This window comes from Macaca thibetana, chromosome 17 (assembly GCF_024542745.1).
Source record: "Macaca thibetana thibetana isolate TM-01 chromosome 17, ASM2454274v1, whole genome shotgun sequence".
In the NCBI taxonomy this organism is placed as follows: Eukaryota; Metazoa; Chordata; class Mammalia; order Primates; family Cercopithecidae; genus Macaca; species Macaca thibetana.
In genome coordinates this window covers 25,348,381-25,371,571 of record NC_065594.1, presented here as the reverse complement: position 1 = coordinate 25,371,571, position 23,191 = coordinate 25,348,381, and the positions used below count along the sequence as shown (strand labels likewise).

General features: G+C 39.9%; 1 protein-coding gene across 3 annotated transcripts in view; it reads left to right on the top strand.

The window, feature by feature from the left end:
- HTR2A (5-hydroxytryptamine receptor 2A) overlaps positions 1 to 22,433 on the top strand; it is a 63,788-nt gene extending 41,355 nt beyond the window's left edge. For all 3 annotated transcript variants that reach the window (XM_050766324.1, XM_050766322.1, XM_050766323.1), the window contains one exon: positions 20,141 to 22,433. In XM_050766324.1, coding sequence (XP_050622281.1) covers positions 20,141 to 20,943 — 803 coding nt within the window. In that variant the 3' untranslated portion in view covers positions 20,944 to 22,433. The remainder of the gene's footprint in view (positions 1 to 20,140) is intronic.
- The last annotated feature ends 758 nt before the right edge of the window (positions 22,434 to 23,191 follow it).

Below are 23,191 nucleotides of genomic sequence, written 5' to 3'. Positions count from 1 at the left end.
TCAAATCCTGGACTTGACACTAAGTCCACTGTGCTGGTCCCCCACCCCCCCCCACTATTTGATAATATTCCAAAGCAAAATACTCATGCTACTGATGACTGGGACCCCCCAGCTCAGTCACTTGGGCTAGTTTTTCCTGTAGTCTTTAGGATGGGAAGTGGAGTGGTCAGGTCCTGTTACAAAAGTAGACTAACTGGAACTGTAGACTTTTTTCTTTAAACCTAACAGAAGGAAAAGATTGGTGAATCGAAAACTAGCATAAAAACTGCAAAAAGCCTCTGGGAAATAGATGGTCATGAAGTCCATATATGGGAGAGAAATGTAGTCCAGAAATTTCTAGGCATATGAAAAGCACAACTGTAAAACTAAGATGTTTTAGATGGAGGAGAGCTGAGAGTCACAGGCAGTGTAGATTCTGCCTTGGAAGAGTGTCCACGCTACCCTGGACATGGATCTGCCCACCCAGTGACCATGGCAATGCAGAGAAAAAGCAATGTCAGCCTAGTATCTTCTCCAGCCAGTGGGGTGGCTTCAGGAGAGGGCTGGGACTGGGGATCTCAACCTTAGCAGCACATTAGAATCAGCTGGGGAGCTTTAAAACCGCCTGATGCCCTTGGCCTTACCTGGAACGCACAAAATCAGAATCTCTATAGATTCAACCCACCATCAGCATTTAAGGCTGCCAGGTGATTCCAGTGTGCTGCCAACAACCCTAGGCACGTGAGAGCACACAGCAAGGGAAGGGAGCGACCTGCTGTTTCGGAGCTCTTTCTCCTCCCAGCCCAATGGTTAGGGGATTGGGAGTCAGAGAAGGGGCCCAGGCAGATGAGTATGGTTGTGTCCAGCAAGATGTGGGCAGATGGAGGATCTGGGAGCCCACATTTCAATGCTGGAGGCCATCTGCCCTAAGGTCCACCTTCCCCTTCTTCCTAATCAAGATCACCAGGAGACGCACAGGCTGTAACTCCTTCTCCTGGTGTACGATATTAATCATGGCATCTTATATCCCCTGGGGGGGATATAAAGTCACAAGAAAAACTTTCTAGGTATATGAGAAGCACAATCTCTTTAAGATAAAGACAACAAGCAGACCAACTTTTACCTAACAATTCAGAAGTAATGCACTATATTAAGGAGAAAAAGAAAAATCAAATAAGAATTACCAGAAACTTTATAGGAAAAAAAAAAAAAGAACCCTGGAACTATTATAGGACAGATAAGACCTAAGTAGATTAAAAAAAAAAAAAGATATAACGTGTTCAAATTATTGAGATAACTTACCATTGTTAACTGTAGAACTAAGGTGTTCGTTTTCCACCAGATTATCTACAGTTTCAACAGTTTTAATCCAAACGTTAAAATTTTTTGAGGAGCATGACTAAGTGATTTCAAAATGTTTATGGGGGAAAAAAAAGTTCATTACAACCATAGCTTGTATGTGAACAGGCCAACGAAACAAATCAAGGCTTCTGTCTCCCAGTCTGGGGCTAATTTCACCCCACCTGTCTACAGCTGTGAACTGCATTTTAATAGCACACAAAGAAATACACTACATGCAATGCCACTCTCCTCATATCACAGAACAATTATCTTCCTCACAGGAAAGCTTAAAAGTTAGCACATCAGTCTGAATGGCATCATAGCTCATTAAGTTTGTCCCTTTGACAAAGAATTTTTGTACAGAATACCACTCCAAGCGCACAGGGACGAAGGCAACGCTATTACCGCAGTGGAAGAGGGGAGCACTCTGTGTAAGCAGACATGGCCAGTCCAGCCGAGAGAGCCCCCGTTTGCTGACTACCTCCACGAACATGGGCACCTACAGTGCCGCCCAAGTGCCAGAGCAGGAGTGAGTCCCGGCAGCGCGTACCAGCTCCCTAGTCCTGCTGTAGCAATGACTACAAACTGAAACGACACCTCTGCTGTTGGCTTAAAACAACACAAATTTATTACTTACGGTTTTGGAGGTGAAAAGTCCGAAGTTGGTCTCACCAGGCCAAAACCAAGGTGTCAGTAGGGCTGCGTTCTTTCTGGAGGCACTAGGGGAATAAAATGTCACTGGCCCCTCCAGCTTCTAGAAGCCGCCTACACTCCTTCGCCCGTGGTCCTGTTCCTGTATCTTCCAAGGCAGCCAGTACAAACTGAATCCTGCTCTTATTGAATCACTTTGACCCAACACACCTTCCTCCCTCTTCCACTTTTAAGGAAACCTGTGATTACATTGGGCTCACCTGGAGAATCCAGCTATGAGGCTCACCTGGAGAATCCAGACATTGGGCTCACTTGGAGAATCCAGGGCACTCACATTATTTCCAGCTCAGCTGATTGGCATCTTTAATTCCCATCCGCAACTTTAGTTTATCCTTGCCATATAAGACAACATATTCACAGCTTCCAGGAGTTAGACATAAGCATCTTTGGGGACCATTATTCTGCTGATTACAAAATGCATCAGGTTCAAACATTTAGCAGGCTAGAGTTAACACCTTCCTTATTACTATCACAAAATGTAGAAAAGCAGTAAATAAATCATCCGGAGGTTTGCAGCTTATTTGGCTGGATCCACAACTGCCTTTCATGCCCAGAATGTTTCTAAAAGGAGAGTCTCTCCCAGTTACTCTACACCCATCCTGCCCTTGTAAAGTCACCTGGAAAACTGCAGCTATTTTTCAGAAATCCCTGTTTCCATTATACAGATATTCTGTGCGAAAGTGTTCTTTCAGTCTGACTTATTCTAATAAAGCTCCCATTTAACACGCATGTATGTAACCCAGCAAATTACCTTCTCCGCAGGATATTAAAGTTAGTGGGTTTTGTGCTGTATGCATCTGTGCGTGTATTATGTTTGAACCAGAATATACAATGTATCAAGGAGCTCATTCTTTATCCTTTTCCTGCATTTTCTTATAAACTATTTGGCACATTAGATTTTTACTATGACTTTTGTTTCTTAACGAACATCTTTTAAAATTAGAAATTCCTGCCATATTCTTAGAAAAGTGTACTATGCAGAAGAAATTGAACTATGAAGATATGAAACTGTGGTTTTACTAGGAAACACACACATACACAGACACATACACCCAAGACGTAGTGTTTGTACATCCAGGCTCAGCGATTCAGAATCTTTTTTGTGTTGCAGAGTATTGGGAGAATTACCTCTTTCCTGAAAAATGTATGTAGTCACGTGAACATAAACTTTTGCACTCCTTTTCAAAGGGTTTCTGCCCCATCCTCACCCCCACCCCAGAAGTCATCTATAGGTTAAGTTGGAGGAAAAACATTCAACATCAGCACAGGTATGGGACACCAGTTAGGTGGAAACCATGGAAAGAAAATAAGCATTGCAAGAAATAGCATAGGAAATTGTAATTTTAAAAAATGTTGATCTTGGCGTTTTGCGTTAAAGATTTGCAGTAAAAGATAACTGCTCATTAGCATTAAGTTCTTAAAAGATGGTTTCTATAGCTTCTTCATTTTTATATCTCTCCTAGGGGAAGCCATGGCCAGTCTTCCCACGGATAGCATGTAAATGGCTCTAAATGAGAAACTTATAGCCCCTGCAACACATGCACAGATAAAAGGAGGCCTGTCCCCACAAAAAGATTTCATAGGTAGGACACCGCGTGAATTCCAGGCTCCAGATCTAAGAGCCAGCCTTGAGCAGCAATGAAGCAGCAACTCTTCAAGCAGCAACTTTTCTGAAGTGAGGAAGTTTGATCCCCAAGCCTGCATACCTGATGGTGAAAGTGTGCTGAGGCTACAGAGCATAGAAAAATACAGAATACAGAGCCAGACTGTGGCTCAAAATTCTAGTTTCACCACTTACTGTGTGACATTTGGCAACTTACCTAACGTCTCTGTGCTTCCAGTTTCTCATCAGCAAACAGTGATAATAATAGCACAAACTCACAGGGTGACTGTGAGGAGTAAGTGAGCTAATCTGTATAAAGCACTTAGGATAGTGCCTGGAGCACAGTAAGTACCATATAAGTATTTGATTGTGCTATTTTTTATGATTATTATTCACTACCACAACCAAGACATAGTCCTCCCTGATGCACTGTTAGGATGTAAAGATGGAGGATTATTATTAACTAGTATATTAGAGAAAGGGCTCTGTCTATGGAGAGTCCTCAAATTAACCAGCTTTACCTTCAACTTCTATAAAGCCCTAATTTGTCAGAATTGTTAGTCTCCCAAATTTGGGAGATTTGAGCAATTTCTTGCCCTTGCCCAGATAACTAAGGTAATGAGGAAGTCTGCTAGGTAGTCATAATTGTTCTCTCCTCTTCTTTTTATGTTGCATGTGTTCCCAAAGGCCTCTGCATATACTTATTCATTTATTCCAGAAATCTTTATTTCATGTTTAACATTTAAATACGATGTGCCATGCACTGTCTTAGGAAAGTATCTGGTTTTTTGGGGCTCACATTCATGTAAAGAGAGAGATGACAAGCAAATAAATAGACCAACAAAATAATCTCATACAGTGGCAAATGCTAAAGGAGAAAAACAAATCAGAGAAATGCGCTACAGAGTGACTCAGGCAGGGTGAGGAAGGCTGACTGGGGAGAGGGCATTTACACAGATGCCAAATAAGAAGGAGTCAGCCATGGGAATATCAATAAAGAGTGGTGTGTGCCTGGCAGTGGGAATAGCAAGTCCCAAGGCCCTGATGGAGTAACCAGCTTAGAGGGTTGAAGGAGCAGAAAGCAGCCAGTCCAGCTCAAGCATAGTAAGAAAGGGAGGCAGTGAGAGGAGGGGAGGAAGGAGATGTCAGCAGGGCCACATCTCTGAGGGCCTGTAGCCAAAGTAAGGAGTTTGGATGGTATTCTAAGTGCACTGCAGGGTCTCTGGCTCAGAGGTACACAGGTAAAGATGGGAGTCCCTTGAGGGCAGTGGGGAGGGTCTTGTGGTAATTCAGGCAGGAGTCCTAGTGGCTTAGAGTACAGAGATGGCAGTGGAGAAAGAGAAGTAGACAGATTTGGTCAAAAAGTATATTTTGCAGGTAAAATTAGGATAGATTATTAGGTAGACTTATTAGAATGCTGGTGAGTCTTTTGTAAAGGCAGGATAATGGAAAGAGACTCCTAAGTTTTTAAGCTGTATATCTGGATAGATGGTAGGACCTTTTACTGGGATAAGGAAAGGTGGGGGTGAGCAAGTGCAAACCCAGAGTCCTAGTGTGACCACTTAAGGTTACGGATGCCCACTGGAGACATCCAAGTTGAGAGGCCAAGGAGGCAGCTGAATAGCTCAGTTGTTCATTAGTTACTATGACAATGCTTAGCCCTTGGGGTGGAGGTTTTGTTTGTTTTCCATTTCCTATCTCCCATTTCTATTCCTGCTTCCCGTGTATAAGTAATATCAGATCTCAGTAATTTCCATATGTATCTCAAAGTTCTTTACAAGTAAACACTCTTAATCCTTAAAACCCAAAAAGTATGAACTACAAAATGAAAGCAATGAAAAAGCTAACTAAACTCTTCTGATGTCATGAAAAGAACACTAGATTAGGGTTCATGAGGTCCAGATTCTAACAAAAAATTGAAGCACAGAAGAAAACAAATCAGATGTAGATTCGAGTCTTAGCTTGTGCATTTATTAAGTATAAGGTCTAGACCAAGTTATAGAATATCTTGGAGTCCCAATTTTCTTCATCTGTAAAATGGGAATAATAATTCCTTCCTCGTGAGTTCCTTGTGAGGATGAAATGTGCTGACGTCTGTAAAGACCTACACAGTGTCTGTCACACTGTGGACACCTGTAAATGTAGGGTTTTCCCCCACTTTTTACCCATTAAACTTACACAGAGAGCTTAACAGCTCTACCTTGACTCATTAACTGTAAAAGAAAGCTGCTTCCTTAGATAATCGCTAAGCTCTATTTCATCTCTTCAAGAAAAATCTGTACAAGACCTTGAAAACAACCAGATAAACTTCTTGATTAAAGCTGCTTTTAACCTGAACTCAGTGCAGCTTTCTGCAAACTAAAGGCATACTTCGGACTGGGTAAGACAGGGCCTTCACAAGCAGAAATTAAACCATAGAAATGTCTCTCCGATGTTGCAAAACAAACAAAAACTTCTCCCTCCAAATCACTAACGTTTCAGGGTATGTACAACTTTTTAGGAGATGGAGCAAATGAAATCTCATAGAGTAGCGGTTTTCATATCACTCGCTGAAAGATAGTAAAACCAAAAGCTCTTCATCTTGGGCTTCCCTGAGCTGGATGGGAAGTTTGGAGGTCTCAGCCAACCAGACTGTTGAGGGATAAAAAGTGAAACTGTGAAGAAGCTTCTAGAATCCTAGAAGCTCAAGTAAATGGTGGGTAAGACAAAAGGGAGATACAGAAGTTTAGCTTGGGTTACAAGAAGAAGTTGCTAGTTAGGGACTTTCTGTGCCCCAAATAGTGCCCAGGAGCACCTATCTATCTGCATGATAACAATTTTTATCTAAATCCCAGAGGCGTGCATCTGAAACCCAAACTAAGAAAGATCCTGCCTAATCTCAGGATTTAGGACCAAAACAAAAAGTTGTTTGGGCCTTGTGGTACAAATAGTGTCAGTTGATCAGGACATGACCAGTAACCATAAGAGCAAGGCCAAGATGAGAAGTCCATAAGAGATAGGAGTAAAGAAGAACCCAAAAGAAAGTTGTTAAAGCTCTAAACCTGTGCCAAGCTAATTGAATAATGAAAAATGTGTCTAGCCCACAGATCTGTTTTGTTTGGCTTGCACAATGTGTTTTGTTTTTTATTGTATTGAACTTGATTGCCCTCAGGCATTATCCAGTTTACCAAGCAACACTCCTCCTACCGTCTTCTCTGCCAAACGTAGCTCAATTACATTGCTACACTGGCCCTGTAAGCATTTGAGATGATAACTATCGGTACATAGTTTATGTTTTCAGGTGGATTCATTTTTAACTGTTAAACACTTGAACATATGTTGACTGCAGAGATGCCAGAAAAAGAGAGGAAGATCATAGAGAGGAAAAGTGGGAAATCGAAAAAGGGTAGGAATCCTAGCAGAACCATCTTTGAAAGAGGCACCCCCGCTCACTGCCCCCATTACAGCAGCTACAAATCATGTCGTAGTTCAAGCGAAGTGGGTGCCTGCCACATTTCTTTCAACTAGCTTTTCAATATTTTGGGAAATTCCCAAGAATCAAAACTCAAATTCCCACCCTTCTTTGTAGCTAGGACATTGGCTTATAGCCTCAGTTCCACCAAAGAGCAGCATGCTGCCAAAACTGCAATTTGGAAAAGAGCAAAATGAACAAACAGGAGGAGCCCAGCCACCCCCATTTTTGCCAGCACAGCTGAGGTATCAGGTTTCCAGGGCTTGCATGACTGAATTCCCAGTACAGAAGTGACGCTAGTGACACTGTGGCAGGTCCTTCTGTTGTCTCGGATGAGGCATTGATTCCATATTAACACAGACCTCTGTGCAAAGAACCGATTCCATATTAACACAACACCTGTGGGAAAAAAAGTCCCAGATTTCCTATGACCACCCTTGTTCCCACAGAGAAAGTACACAGTGGATGTCTCTCTTTAGTCCTTGTTCTGCGAATCCCAATGTGTACTTTTAAGGCAATATGACATTGCACACCCATTACTCAGCACCCTTGGCACTTGACTTCATTGTCACCATCCACAGAGGAGGTCATTCAATTTTCACTGAGGAGACCATTATCAGCCATTCTGGGAAACATTCTTGCTCTGCAGGACCCCTATCTTGGGTGATGAACTGGTTCCATATTAACAGAGACCTATGTGCAGTGGCAAGCAATGCACAGATTTTTAAACTAAATATAAAGACAATATTAAACTGGTTTTCATTTCTGTTAGCCCCAAACAAGAGTGGTTGGAGGTTTCAGCTACAGCAGAGATTTTTAGACAGAATGAAGAACTCTGGGCATTAAGGATGGCTGTAGAACATTGTTCTCTCTAATTGCCAGCTGTTAGACAATACTATATTTACTATGTAGTATTTATTTTATATTTACTATATAAGGGTAGTAATTCTCATTTATATTTCTCATAATCATCTCTTGAACGGTACACTGTTAATCCCCATTTTATGGGGGGAAAAAAAAAAACTCAGATTAAATGACTTGCTTAAAACCAGAGAGGATCTAAATTTGGGCTTTCCCACTGCAAACTAATAACTTTTTTCTCCTATATCAGTGACTTTCCAAACATATTCTGCAGGTTCCCGGGGATCCCTAAGATCCTTTCAGGATGCCCAGGGGGTCAATACTGTTTTCAAAATATAGTCATGCATTGCTTAATGAAGGGGATATGTTCTGAAAAATGGATCATTAGGCAGTTTCATCCTTGTGTGAGCCTCACCGAGTATATGTGCACAAACCAAGATGGTATAGCCTGCTCCCCCCGTAGGCTGTGTGGTATAGCCTGCTCCCCCTGTAGGCTGTGTGGGACAGCCTAGTGCTCCTAGGCTACAAATCTGTACAGAGTATTACTGCACTGAACCCCACAGACAATTACAACACAATAGTAGTTGTGTATCTAAATGTATCAGAAAAGGTATAGTAAAAATACAGTGTTATAATCTTATTCTGATCTTATGGGACCACTGCTATGTGTGCAATCTGATGTTGATTGAAACATTTTTATGGGTGCATGACTATGATACGATGTTATTTTCCTTTCTCCCAGTCACCCTTTTAAGAGGGTAGGGAGTTTTCCAGAGGATACGTGCTATGTAACTTCACAACAGACTGAAGCAGAAGCAGATACATTTCCCTATAAGATCCTAGTTTTCTGCTTATAGCTCTGAATCCTCTGCCTCCCTAGCCTTTTTTTTTTTTTTTTTTTTTTTTTTTTTTTTTTTGGAGTGATGAATTAATGAATGGTAGTGAAGGTATTAGATTGTAAAGTAACTGATTATAGACTCAACCACCTTCTCCCTCTCTAATTCCTCAAGTACCTAGCTCAGTGTAGGCTCAATTTCTACTTGATTGATGGATGAAGGAACAAAACTGATCGCTATCACAGATAGAGGAGCTGCTCGATGCTTCTGGTAAGTGATAAGCAATGTGTGCACTTGCTCCTGAGTTCACAGTTGCATACCAGACAACAGACTGCCTCAGCCCCAGCAAGTCCAGGCACACCTTGGCCCAGGATGCAGAGATCACTCCTGTCTCCTTGCCTGATCCCTGTCCAGATTCTATTCATTCACAGGCCCGGCTCAGCTCCTGTGCCTTTCCCAGAGATGCCAACCCACAACGAGCCTCGCACTCCGACATAACATAGGAATTTATCAATGTCATCTATTTTGCCTCTTGATCTCATTCTGTCCTGCACTGCTGCCTTCCTAAATCAATTGTGTATATTTTGTTTTCCCTATGAGATCTTAGACATTATGATTGTATTGAACTTGGGTGATGTGTACATAGGGTTCACAGTACCGTTTTCTCTAGTTTCATGTGTTTAAAATTTTCCATAATCAAAAGCTTAAAAAAAAAAATCTTAGACACCATGAAATGTCTCAAAGGTCTTTTGCATTACCCAGAGTCTCACATAGTGCTAAGTACATTATAATCACTTTCGTCTAAATAAATCTTAAAACTTTACAAAAATGATTCAGACTCATTACCTCACTGCTTTTTCACCAAAGCCTTGCATGCAAATCAGAGGAGCCCTCTTTATATTATCTCCACCTTACAGATGGAAGCTTGAAAGTTAAGCAGCCTAAGGTCACCCAGCTAGTGATTAACAGAGTCTGGAGGCAAACCTGTGTCTTGTGATTCCAAATTCTGTGATTTTCCCACTATATTCATGCTCCAGTTTGCTGATACATACTTGTTTAATTTACCTGAAAGACACTTTGTGAAAAATAACGGGCCTAGATCCAGGATATGAGTCAGAACAGACAGGAATAAACCCAGGTCTCCTGATTCTCACTAGGCACCATATTCTACAGCGATCTTTTCCCTTGTGATTTTAGCTGTTAAGGTGGTCAGCTCATGTGCTGGTTATTCCTATATGTGGCTCCCTCAAAAGAGTATACAAATTATGTATCACACAAATACCCATTTTCCGTTTTTCTACCCTATGTGGCTAATTGACAGCCTCATTACTGTGTTTTCCCAACAAAAATGAAGGGAAGCATTATGAAATTATTTAGTAATTTCAAGCTGTGTCTATAAAATGTATTATAATTCCCAACTCTCTCTTTTTTTTCCTCTCTCTCATTTGTTTACCCTTCAATCCCACAAGCATTTACTAAGCTCCCAGTATAAGCAGAAGCACATTTGATTCTAGAATGTCTTACAATACAGAAAGGAAAAGATATCCCTGCTATTAATGAGATTGTCATCTCATGAATATAATGACATGTCTAGAGAAAAATTCTAAGATATTGAAAGTGTGAACTAGCACAGTATAATTTATTTATGGAGGTGTTGAAGGAATATGGAGTAAGAAAAATAGTTCTTATTGTAGAAAGAATTAATCTGGGGAAGCTTTCCTACAAGGGATGTGCCTTGAGATATGTTTTGAAAAAAATTGTAGGGTGTGGTTTGCAAACACAATCTCCATCTTCAGATTCCCAAAGCAGTCCCAAATAATGGCACAGTTAAAGTACAATAATGTGTTTTCTATGCAAATGTAGCCTCAAGACAGGTTGCCTCATTTGCCCATGCCCTCCAGCCTCCACTCCTAAGCCCCTGCTATGTAGAAATCCTGGAGCCCCTACTCACTGGTATAGCATTTCAGGGAAAGGAAAGGTATCAAAATTGGTCCAGGGCAAAAATGAAAAGTGAGTCTCCGTACCTCTCAGTAGCTGTTTACATTGCCCCTTCCCGATGGTGCTCTGGGCCCTTAGGAATAGCCCAGTATGGCACAGCCACCATACCTCCCTCAGACCTGCATCCCTGAGCAATCTTGTATGTCTTCCCTCCTACGGCAACCTTCCTTTCCAAGGCCTGTGCCCTCAGGAGTCCTCCCTGCTATGCGTCTCTGTGCTGCTGCACCATGAACTTAGGTTAATAGTCAACCCTCCAGGGAATTATAGGTACACAGAATGGGACCTCTCATTCTAAGAGAGTCACTGCAGTATGACAGTTTCCCCTTATCCTTGGAATGGGGCTCACATTCCAAGACCCCTAGTGGATGCCAGACACTGTGGATTGTGCTGAACCCTATATATACTATGTTTTTTCTATGTGTACATATGTATGATAGAGTGTAAGTTATAGATTAGACACAGTAAGAGACTAACAATCATTAATAATAAAATAGAACAATTATAACAATACGCCAACTTCACTACTCTTGCACTTTGGGGCCATTCTTAGGTAAAATAAGGGTTTCTTGAACACAAGCATTGTGATCCCACAATAGTTGATATGCTGAGATGGCTACTAAGTGACTCATGGGCACAGAGCATCTGCAGCATGGATCCAAGGGACCAAGGGATGGCTTACGTCCCAGGTGGGGTGGAGTAGAACAACACAAGATTTCATCACGCTACTAGAACAGTTCACAATGTAAAACTTATGAATTGTTTATTTCTGGCATTTTCCATTTAATATTTTCAGACTGTGGTTGACTGGGAAACCGAAGCCATGGAAAGTGAGAGCAAGGATAAGGGGGGACTACTGTATACCAAGCAAGCTACTGAGACACATGTGAGGGGAGGCAGGACTTGGGGCTCCTCAAATCACACTCTGTGACTGGTTGAAAAATCTTGTTATGGGTAATATCCTCCCGAATAGTTGAAGACATAACATAAAGAAGAGAGCGACAGAGAGAGAACACCATATGACTATTGAGAAAGTCGAATAAGTATGTTAAAATCAGATGACAAAGACCCTGTAGCATGGGCTGCGTAGCTGGTAATTGCTCAAGCATTAGGGACGCTGTAGGCTCTTGTGTAACATGATGGACAAGGTGCTTTAGGATGCTGCATACAAGTGAAGCTGGAGGAAAGAGAACTGACTGCTGTGGGTCTGGATTGTGTGTGCACCTGCTGCAACCTAACTTTCCAGACACCATGACTGTTTTTCCCCACACCTTCTAGACCAGAGTCTCTGAAATGAGACATGTCACATGTAAGACTCATTCTCCAAGCTTTCAGAGAGAATCACTCCAAAATCTGCCCCCTTGATACAAATGGGAGAAAGGATACAATACTTTTAAGATGGGGCCTAAAAATGTAGGACAGAGATGAGTTTTTTCCTAAATAAATCTTTACTCATGAGCATGTTGCTAGATGTGCAGCCTAGAAAAGAGCAACTGCTGTGGGTAGATAGTGTAATATCCACTCATTAAAAAAGAAAGAGGCAGGTCTTGATTTTGCCCCCAACTTTCTGTGGCATTGAAAAGTTTTATTTTTATTATTAATACTATTTTTGATTTGTAAATCATAACTGTATCATTGATGATATACAAATGTGATATTTTGATCAATGCCTACAATGTAGAATGATGAAATCAAGCTGACTAACATAGTCATCAGGAGAAGTTGCCTTATTACTTGTGATTCCAACAACAAAACAAGGCTCTGGTAATTTATTCAAATTACATTATATGATTCAGACTCTCTTTGGGTTTTGTAACGTATTGTCCGGGGGGGAAATGGTAGATGAAAATCAATCTCCTCTGAGACAAGAGAGATGTGGATGGGTTCTTAAGTGTTGTACAACCAATTACTGGTGGGAGGTGGAGAGAGAGAGTTTTTGCTGTACATGCAACATCGGCGTATTAGTCTATTCTCACACTGCTATAAACAAATGCCCAAGACTGGGTAATTTATAAAGGAAAGAGGTTTAATTGACTCACAGTTCCACATGGCTGGGGAGGCCTCAGGAAACTTACAATCATGCCAGAAAGGGAAGCAGGTGAGTCTTACATGGTGGCAGGTGAGAGAGAGCGTGGGAAGGAGGAACTGTCAAACACTTATAAAATCATCAGATCCATCTGGTGAGAATTCTCACTATCACGAGAACAGCATGGGGGAACCTCCCTGTGATCCAATCACCTGCCACCAGGTCACTGTCCCGACATGTGAGGATTATGAGGATTATAATTCAAGATAAGATTTGGGTGGGGACACAGAACAAAACCATATCAGTTGGTGTAATTGAGTGCTTATTAGTCATATTAGGGGCTAGAACTTCGTCTAAGGAAAGATCTATCTATCTCCAAGGAAATATACATATATACAAATGTTTCAGATTTTAGGACTATTATAGACTTCCTGAAGCTAATGTTAAAAACCTCGGAGGTAGTCATAGACTTTTGAAACTACCTTCAAAGGAACAAATAAGCAGTTTTTAAAAATCCACCATAAGAATTAAGAACCCTAAGTAGAGGTCTTGATTTTGCCCCCAACTTTCTGTGTGATTCTAACTAAATTACTTAAGCTTGGTAGGCCCAAGTTTTCATATTTGTAAAGTGAAATTTTCATCTGCCCCATAAGAAGGTGTGGGTACTGTTTTAACAATTTTGTAAAAGTCAATTTAGAGTGAATGAATATGTGTGAAAATACCTTGAAAAGTTGTGATTTATTATCAGAGCTATTCAGAATTAATCTGAGAAAAAGAAACATACAGTTTTTGGGTAACTGACATGTTTGTGTAGCTCTCATTTTTATGTACATCTGCCTTGTCAACACACCATACACAGATTAGAAGGAATTTAGCAACTCTGTATCAGAAGGATAGTGAGTCCCATTGGCAGTTGCCCTATATATTCAATTTTTCTTTCCCGCTAATGTAAGGATTATCCTGCAGTGTTTACAGGGGGTGTTTTCTGTCAAACTACTAGTAAATTCGTTCTTATAACTTGAAAAATACAGCATGCATTAAAATTCAAAGAAAAGGTAGCAGTTTAGGGGAACAGAAACCTATGAACCCAAATTTCAATCTTTTTCACAAAAGCCCCAAAAAAACTTGTGCCCTCCACCTCCTTTCCAGCTGAGGGCCCTAGGGACTGCCACTGTCCTGTTCCCTACAAGAGGATGGTTAGCTAGGAAGGCAATCTTCTTATTTCCCAAGAAATGTACACCGTCTCAGAAAAAGTCCAAGATTAAGAATAAAGCCAGTCCTTCACAGCCGGCAGTTCAAAGTGAGTTATTTATGCAGCCTGTGGTGAGATGTTAACTAGAGGTGCAAAGTTTATGTGCAGGAAGTAAGCAGAGCTATGCTGCAAGAAAGACACCAACCAAAGCTTTTGTGTTCTTGGGTGTCAAGGTTTCCCATTCATTTTATTGTCTGAGTTTCAGTGGAAATAAATAAAATGCTACACAGAGGATCCAATACTGATATTGAATTTTGACAGCTGTTTTCCACTCTTCAGAAAAATATATTAAACAAAATGCAGAGTCACGTAATTCAAGTTACTGTTTTGTTCATAAAGGAAAATGCTTTATATGCAGAAATTTCAAGTGAGAGGAGATGTCAGGTCTCCAAAAGCAGCTATTATCAAACAAAGCAGCCAGATAATTAATGCCCTGGAGATGGCTGTGACCACAATATTGGAGATCAGCCCATGTCTTCATCTCTCTTGGTAGAGGCACATGCTTTTGAGCTGCTTATTGTACCAACAAAGCCTATCTGTGTGTTCTAGTGTTTTGACATAAAGTTTCCTCTTTTCTTTATAGAGTATTACTTTCACTTCCTGGTTATTCTTTCTACAACCCTTGCTGACCAGTTACTATGAGTGAGGCATGGAAAACGAATGGTATACAATAGTATTCAGGATGTTTTTGTTATATGTAAAGGTGAATAGGCCATTTAAATAACTGATCAGCTTGATTCTCCACCTCCAAATTAATGTCCCCCTTCCAGACGGAACAACTCTGCCTGTAACCTCTTACCACATCCTCTTGTAGAGTGGCTTTTTATCCCAGGCATTTAAGAGAGGGATTAATGGCCGGGCGCGGTGGCTCAAGCCTGTAATCCCAGCACTTTGGGAGGCCGAGACGGGCAGATCACGAGGTCAGGAGATCGAGACCATCCTGGCTAACACGGTGAAACCCCATCTCTACTAAAAAAATACAAAAAACTAGCCAGGCAAGGTGGCGGGCGCCTGTAGTCCCAGCTACTCGGGAGGCTGAGGCAGGAGAATGGCGTAAACCCGGGAGACGGAGCTTGCAGTGAGCTGAGATCCGGCCACTGCACTCCAGCCTGGGCGACAGAGCGAGACTCCGTCTCAAAAAAAAAAAAAAAAGAAAAAGAAAAGAAAGAGATTATCTATTTCAGTGCAGATGACTCCATCACCCCTCTCAGAAAGTGGGCTATTCTGGAATGGGGTGTGTGTGTGTGTGTGTGTGTGTGTGTGTGTGTGTGTGTGTTTCCAACCCAAGACGCTATTCCAAGTAATTAAAGAATTTGGCATTTTAGGTAGGCCCACATTCTGGTTAATTGAGAATTGCCACTTATGTAAATTACCAGGTTATAAGCAAATAGGGCAAAAGGCTCTCAAGGTAGTTACTTCCTTTGTATTAATTAGAAAAAGGAACACTCAAGAGTTTAATAAAATCACACACCTTTTTTGGATGGTTGATATCTTGTTTATGTGTATCATGGCTAATAGTAATGCTGTAATTCATCACATTCGAAAAGTAATCAACAGTTCTAGCTGTACAAAATTAAAATTGATTAAGACCCTGCATCACCCTGGCAGAAGCTAATAATTACATCAGTGTTAACTCTATGGCCAATAGCCAAAACTCTTTTTAGCCTCTTTTGGTTTAAAAAGATTTGCTATATAAAATCTAGTATATACAATCTAAGCAAAATGGATTAGAATAAAATAATGTTGATATATTTAATATAAATAATTCTGCAGAGAAAGCTACTCTCATGTTTATTGACCACTGGTAGAACATTACTCTGGACTGGGTGCTGTGCTAGGTGCTCTGCAAATTTGATCCATTTTATCCTCACCAAATGCATGAAGATATGTTGGTGCCAGCCTCCCATGATAGACGAAGTGGGGACTATAGGAATAAAGAAGGCAATTCGGGAGCCCAGAGTCACAGCCAAGACTCAAATCCAGGGATGTCTCAAATGGATGAACAAAGCATCCTTTCTAATCAATGGGCAACTATGCTGTCTAACAAGACCTTGTACATGAGTACAGGAAATATATTTCACAGATCTAGATTCAAACACTGGGAGAAAAACACTCTTCTTAGAAATCATGCCCTTACTTTTACAATCAAGAGTTTTCTGAAGGATAAGCAAAACTGGTCAATATCCAAGGTCTCAGAGGATGTTCCCTCTTGGAGACACAGCTCATCAATCTCTTCTTGAATGTTGCAAACAATGGGTCAGGAACAGAGAGGGATGGAGGAAATGAAGAGTCATTAGCCATAATAAGTGTCCTTATGAACAGCTCTGATGTCATTTATCTCCACCTTCCAAGAATCCTGGATGGGCTTGCATAGGCAAGTGACAAATATTGTCAATTAAGTCTTTGAAGATAATGGCAAATGTCACTAAGAAAGATTTGTGTTGAATATTACATCAACTCAGTGTTCTCTCCTGGTCGCAATGGCCAATGTGAGGTAACATGAGGTTAGGACAGTCATGTCTGTGCTTAGATGAAGCGGAATTCTAATGCAGAAGTTAGATCAGAGATTCTCCAAAAACCTTTTTCCAGATGGATGGCAAGAGTGAGGCCGTGGCCCTCAACTCTGGAATAAACCGGTATTCTTGGCTGGTATGAGACCACGTATTAGACCCTAAAGATGGTCAGAAGCAGTAACCAGGACACTCGTTATTCTACAGTTCTGAGAGTGCTGAAAATATGGGCAGGAGTCAGAAGGGAACTTTTTTTCTGACTTTTTATCCCAGGCTGTCCCTGCAATATCTACCATTTCATGAAAGAAACAATCTTAAACTAAGTTATACAGAGTACTTGATTCATGTTTCCTCTCTTTTTTGTCATCCTGATTCTACCTTTATGGCAGAGAGAATAAGCCATCTCATGATTGCCTTGGACCAACCATCCCAGGCCAGTAGAGAAAGATACACCTATTTCCCCAGGAGCAGAGAGGTTGTCCATGGTGGGGGTTGGGTGGTGAAACTGCACAACATGGCCAGTTGAATCTTCCTTTAAAAAGGTCCTATCATCATGTGGGGCATGGAGCATGATGAAAGGCTAGTGGGGGTTGCCTTTATTCACTTCTGCTTCATCCTCTGCCTAATCTCTGTACCTGAGGGAGCTTTACAGATCCCCCAACTCTGGGTGATGGAGCAATGAACCATATAGGCCCATGTTCCCCTGTATTACCTCATCCTGTACCTACCTCTTATATTTGTCAATAAAAAGTCTATGGCTGTCTTGCTTTTTGTAGTCCACCCTTATAAATGCTCTACTACTAAAAACATACAACTTTTATGGGACAATTGGAAATTTGAACACTAACTCTACATTTAATATTAAGGAAATATTAAACTTCTATTTAGGAGTGAGAATGGTATTGTGAAAATATTAGGTTTGTCTAAGAGTGCACAGCTTTTAGATCTATGTAATAAATATTTTCAGATTGAATGACATGATGTCTAGGATTTGGTTCATAATAACATGGGAAGGATGGCAGCTGGAAGATGTATGGATGAAACAAGGTTGGGCTTGAGCTGATAATCTTTGAAGCTGGGTGATGAGTTCACTGTACTGGGTTTGGTTTTTGGTTTGTTAGTTGTGTGTATGTTAAAAATTTTTCCATAATAAAAGCTTTTTTAAAAAGAATTAAAATTGGTTAAAGTTATTTTATTTTATTTATTTATTTTTATTATTATACTTTAAGTTCTAGGGTACATGTGCATAACGTGCAGGTTTGTTACATATGTATACTTGTGCCATGTTGCTGTGCTGCACCCATCAACTCGTCAGCACCCATCAACTCGTCATTTACATCAGGTATAACTCCCAATGCAATCCCTCCCCCCTCCCCCCTCCCCATGATAGGCCCCGGTGTGTGATGTTCCCCTTCCCGAGTCCGAGTGATCTCATTGTTCAGTTCCCACCTATGAGTGAGAACATGCGGTGTTTGGTTTTCTGTTCTTGTGATAGTTTGCTGAGAATGATGGTTTCCAGCTGCATCCATGTCCCTACAAAGGACACAAACTCATCCTTTTTTATGGCTGCATAGTATTCCATGGTGTATATGTGCCACATTTTCTTAATCCAGTCTGTCACTGATGGACATTTGGGTTGATTCCAAGTCTTTGCTATTGTGAATAGTGCCGCAATAAACATACGTGTGCATGTGTCTTTATAGCAGCATGATTTATAATCCTTTGGGTATATACCCAGTAATGGGATGGCTGGGTCATATGGTACATCTAGTTCTAGATCCTTGAGGAATCGCCATACTGTTTTCCATAATGGTTGAACTAGTTTACAATCCCACCAACAGTGTAAAAGTGTTCCTATTTCTCCACATCCTCTCCAGCACCTGTTGTCTCCTGACTTTTTAATGATCGCCATTCTAACTGGTGTGAGATGGTATCTCATTGTGGTTTTGATTTGCATTTCTCTGATGGCCAGTGATGATGAGCATTTTTTCATGTGTCTATTGGCTGTATGAATGTCTTCTTTTGAGGAATGTCTTCTTTTGAGAAATGTCTGTTCATATCCTTTGCCCACTTTTTGATGGGGTTGTTTGTTTTTTCTTGTAAATTTGTTTGAGTTCTTTGTAGGTTCTGGATATTAGCCCTTTGTCAGATGAGTAGATTGCAAAAACTTTCTCCCATTCTGTAGGTTGCCTGTTCACTCTGATGGTAGTTTCTTTTGCTGTGCAGAAGCTCTTTAGTTTAATGAGATCCCATTTGTCAATTTTGGCTTTTGCTGCCATTGCTTTTGGTGTTTTAGACATGAAGTCTTTGCCCATGCCTATGTCCTGAATGGTACTACCTAGGTTTTCCTCTAGGGTTTTTATGGTATTAGGTCTAACATTTAAGTCTCTAATCCATCTTGAATTAATTTTCGTATAAGGAGTAAGGAAAGGATCCAGTTTCAGCTTTCTACTTATGGCTAGCCAATTTTCCCAGCACCATTTATTAAATAGGGAATCCTTTCCCCATTTCTTGTTTCTCTCAGGTTTGTCAAAGATCAGATGGCTGTAGATGTGTGGTATTATTTCTGAGGACTCTGTTCTGTTCCATTGGTCTATATCTCTGTTTTGGTACCAGTACCATGCTGTTTTGGTTACTGTAGCCTTGTAGTATAGTTTGAAGTCAGGTAGCGTGATGCCTCCAGCTTTAATTAATATTAGAAAATTGTATTTCTCAAAAATATTTTATGTGCAATTATCATGATTTATAATGTTAAACGGAATAGGAAGATCTAAAACATATAAGATACAAAGTACTGCATATAAAGTACTGCATATACACGTTTGTAGGTACATGTAAGTGGAAGAAGAAATGATACAAATATGTAAATTATGTTTGCCCCTGGCTGGTGAGAATACATATTATTTTTCTTTATTGGTTGTTACATTTTTGTACTTCCCAAACTGTCTAGAGAGAAAAGATACTATATTTATAATTTTATAGTTATTTTTATATATAAGCCATGCTTGTGACATTTTATTAGATTTTTTAAAAAGATACAGAACTGTTTGTGAAAAAGAACCTCAATTCTGTTCTAAAATGTGTGCACATGGTAAGAGTGTGTGTGTGTGTGTATGTAAAACGAACAGCATCAAAAAAAGAAACCTATATTCTAGATTTTCATAGACAAAAATAAATAAATATATAAATAAAATGAACAGCATCAGTTGTTAATTGTGGCTATCTCTAGATGGTGATGTTATTGGACATTTTTTAGTTATTTACCTCTCTGTGTGTTTCTTCAATTAATAATAGTATAATCAGAAAAATATGGCATAAAAAATTAGAGCTAGATTATAGTTCTTTGTAAGTAAAGGATTAGCTATATGGGGCAATAAAACATACAAGGAACTATATAATATATACTTACAAAACACATAAGTAAGTCCAAAGGAATTTTAAATTCTCAAAGTATGTTAAGCTTTTAAACAATGTTGATATAAAATCTTTTCAATAGCCAACATTAAGTGGTGATGCTCTTGCCTTCATATACTCAACTCCTTAATAATCATGTTTCATTTTCTGTCCAACTCCAGGTATATCGATGCCAATACCAGTCTTTGGGCTACAGGACGATTCGAAGGTCTTTAAGGAGGGGAGTTGCTTACTCGCCGATGATAACTTTGTCTTGATCGGCTCTTTTGTGTCATTTTTCATTCCCTTGACCATCATGGTGATCACCTACTTTCTAACTATCAAGTCACTCCAGAAAGAAGCTACTTTGTGTGTAAGTGATCTCGGCACACGGGCCAAATTAGCTTCTTTCAGCTTCCTCCCTCAGAGTTCTTTGTCTTCAGAAAAGCTGTTCCAGAGGTCGATCCACAGGGACCCAGGGTCCTACACAGGCAGAAGGACTATGCAGTCCATCAGCAATGAGCAAAAGGCATGCAAGGTGCTGGGTATCGTCTTCTTCCTGTTTGTGGTGATGTGGTGCCCTTTCTTCATCACGAACATCATGGCCGTCATCTGCAAAGAGTCTTGCAATGAGGATGTCATTGGGGCCCTGCTCAATGTGTTTGTTTGGATCGGTTATCTCTCTTCAGCAGTCAACCCACTGGTCTACACACTGTTCAACAAGACTTATAGGTCAGCCTTTTCACGGTATATTCAGTGTCAGTACAAGGAAAACAAAAAACCATTGCAGTTAATTTTAGTGAACACTATACCGGCTTTGGCCTACAAGTCTAGCCAACTTCAAATGGGACAAAAAAAGAATTCAAAGCAAGATGCCAAGACAACAGATAATGACTGCTCAATGGTTGCTCTAGGAAAGCAGCATTCTGAAGATGCTTCTAAAGACAATAGCGACGGAGTGAATGAAAAGGTGAGCTGTGTGTGACAGGCCAGTTGCCATGGTAACTGTGGAGGGCACACTGAGCAAGTTTTCACCTATCTGGAAAAAAAAATAAGAGACTGGAAAAAATTAGACCAGTCTAGTGGAACCAACGATCATATCTGTATGCCTCATTTTATTCTGTCAATGAAAAGTGGGGTTCAATGCTACAAAAGGTGTGCTTGGAAAATGTTCTGACAGCATTTCAGCTGTGAGCTTTCTGATACTTATTTATAACATTGTAAATGATGTCTTTAAAATGATTCACTTTTATTGTATAATTATGAAGCCCTAAGTAAATCTAAATTAACTTCTATTTTCAAGTGGAAACCTTGCTGCTATGCTGTTCCTTGATGGCATGGGATAGAGTTGGTTACCTATATGCTGTAAATAAAAATAGCTATAAATAGTGAAAATTTTATTGAACATAATGGCCTCTTAAAAAAATCTCTTTAAAACTTACTATTGTATATATTTTGAAAGGAGAAAAAAAAGACACTAAGGTCAGTGTTACAAAATCTGTATTGCTAAGATAATTAAATGAAATACTTGACAACATTTTTCATTCCTGCTTTTTCATAGATACCATTTTGAAATATTCACGAGGTTGCTGCATTTGCTGCATTTCAAGTTAATTCTCAGAAGTGAAAAATATTTCAAATATTATTCAATAACTATTGCTGCTTTCTCTTCTACTTCTTGTGCTTTACTCTGAATTTCCAATGTGGTCTTGTTTGATATTTGTTCTTCTAGGTAAACTAGCAAAAGGATGATTTAACATTACCAAATGCGTTTCTAGCAATTGCTTCTCTAAAACAGCACTATAGAGGTATTTGGTAACTTGCTGTGAAATGACTGTATCATGCATGCACTCTTTTGAGCAGTAAACAGTATATTGATGTAACTGTGTCAGGATTGAGGATGAACTCAGGTTTCTGGCTACTGACAGTGGTAGAGTCCCAGGACATCTCCGTAAAAAGCAGGTGACTTTCCTATGACACTCATCAGGTAAATTGACACTTTCAGATCCATTGGTTTATACTATTTATTATAACCATTCCGCTTGGTTCCACAATCATCTATTGAGTGTACATTTATGTGTGAAGCAAATTTCTAGATATGAGAAATATAAAAATAATTAAAATAAAAATCCTTGCCTTTAAACAAAATGGTTCGGCCAGGCACGGTGGCTCATGCGTGTAATCCTAGCACTTCAGGAGGCTGAGATGGGAGGATCACTTGAGGCCAAGAGTTCAAGACCAACCTGGGTAAAAAAGTGAGACCTCCCTGTCTTTACAAAAAAAAATTAGCTGATCCTGGTGGCACACAACTGTGGTCCCAGCTACATGGGAGGCTGAGACACAAGGATCACTTGAGCCCAGGCGCTCAAGGCTGCAGTGAGCCAAGTTTACATCACTGCCATTTCCTCCTGGGCAACAGAGCGCGACAACTACCACAAAAAAAAAAAAAAAAAAAAAAAAAAAGACTAAACTGAAATGGTCTTAGTCAAAAAATATAAACAGACTTATTTTTAGAATCCTTTCAACTTATTTCCTTCTTACCTGGTTCAGAAACAAGTTTGTTTCAACTGCGAGAGTAGTTTTCAAAATAAGTTTTCTTGATTGGTTACCAACAAACAACAAACAAACAAAGGAGGGGGGAAATATCACTTGAGGCTTAACATTGCAATTAATTTAGAAATATACACCTCAATCTCAAACCAATTTATAACTACCATAGTTTTGAGCAAAATTTTTCTTTTATTTCTCCAAAAACTCACTCATTTCAGTATTACTCATTGGCACTGGGCTCCCTAATTGAAAAGCAGATATTATAATATTTCGTTGAAGTTGTCACTGAAGAGAAAAAGAGATTAACAACAGTTAATCCACTTTGATATTGTAACACTCAAGGTTAAATTACATGTTGTTATTGGAATCAGTGTTAGATACGTGATTACAATGCCGAAGCATTTCTATTGAATGAGAAATAGTTTTTGCCCTAAACCTTTGGAAAAAGCTACAGATTTGAAAACTAAAGAATGTGGGAAGTGTCACTGTGTGATTTGGAAATGCATAAATTCTAATTATGTCCTCATAGATATGTTGAAAGATAGTTCACTATTTCGAAGATAGAATGTGTACAATGCTGCTAGTACCAAGGCTGCATTTGAACTGAACTACTCCATGATTATACCATACTAACTGATAAAAATATAAATGTTAAAATGTCTGTGCTCTAATGTATTTTTGCC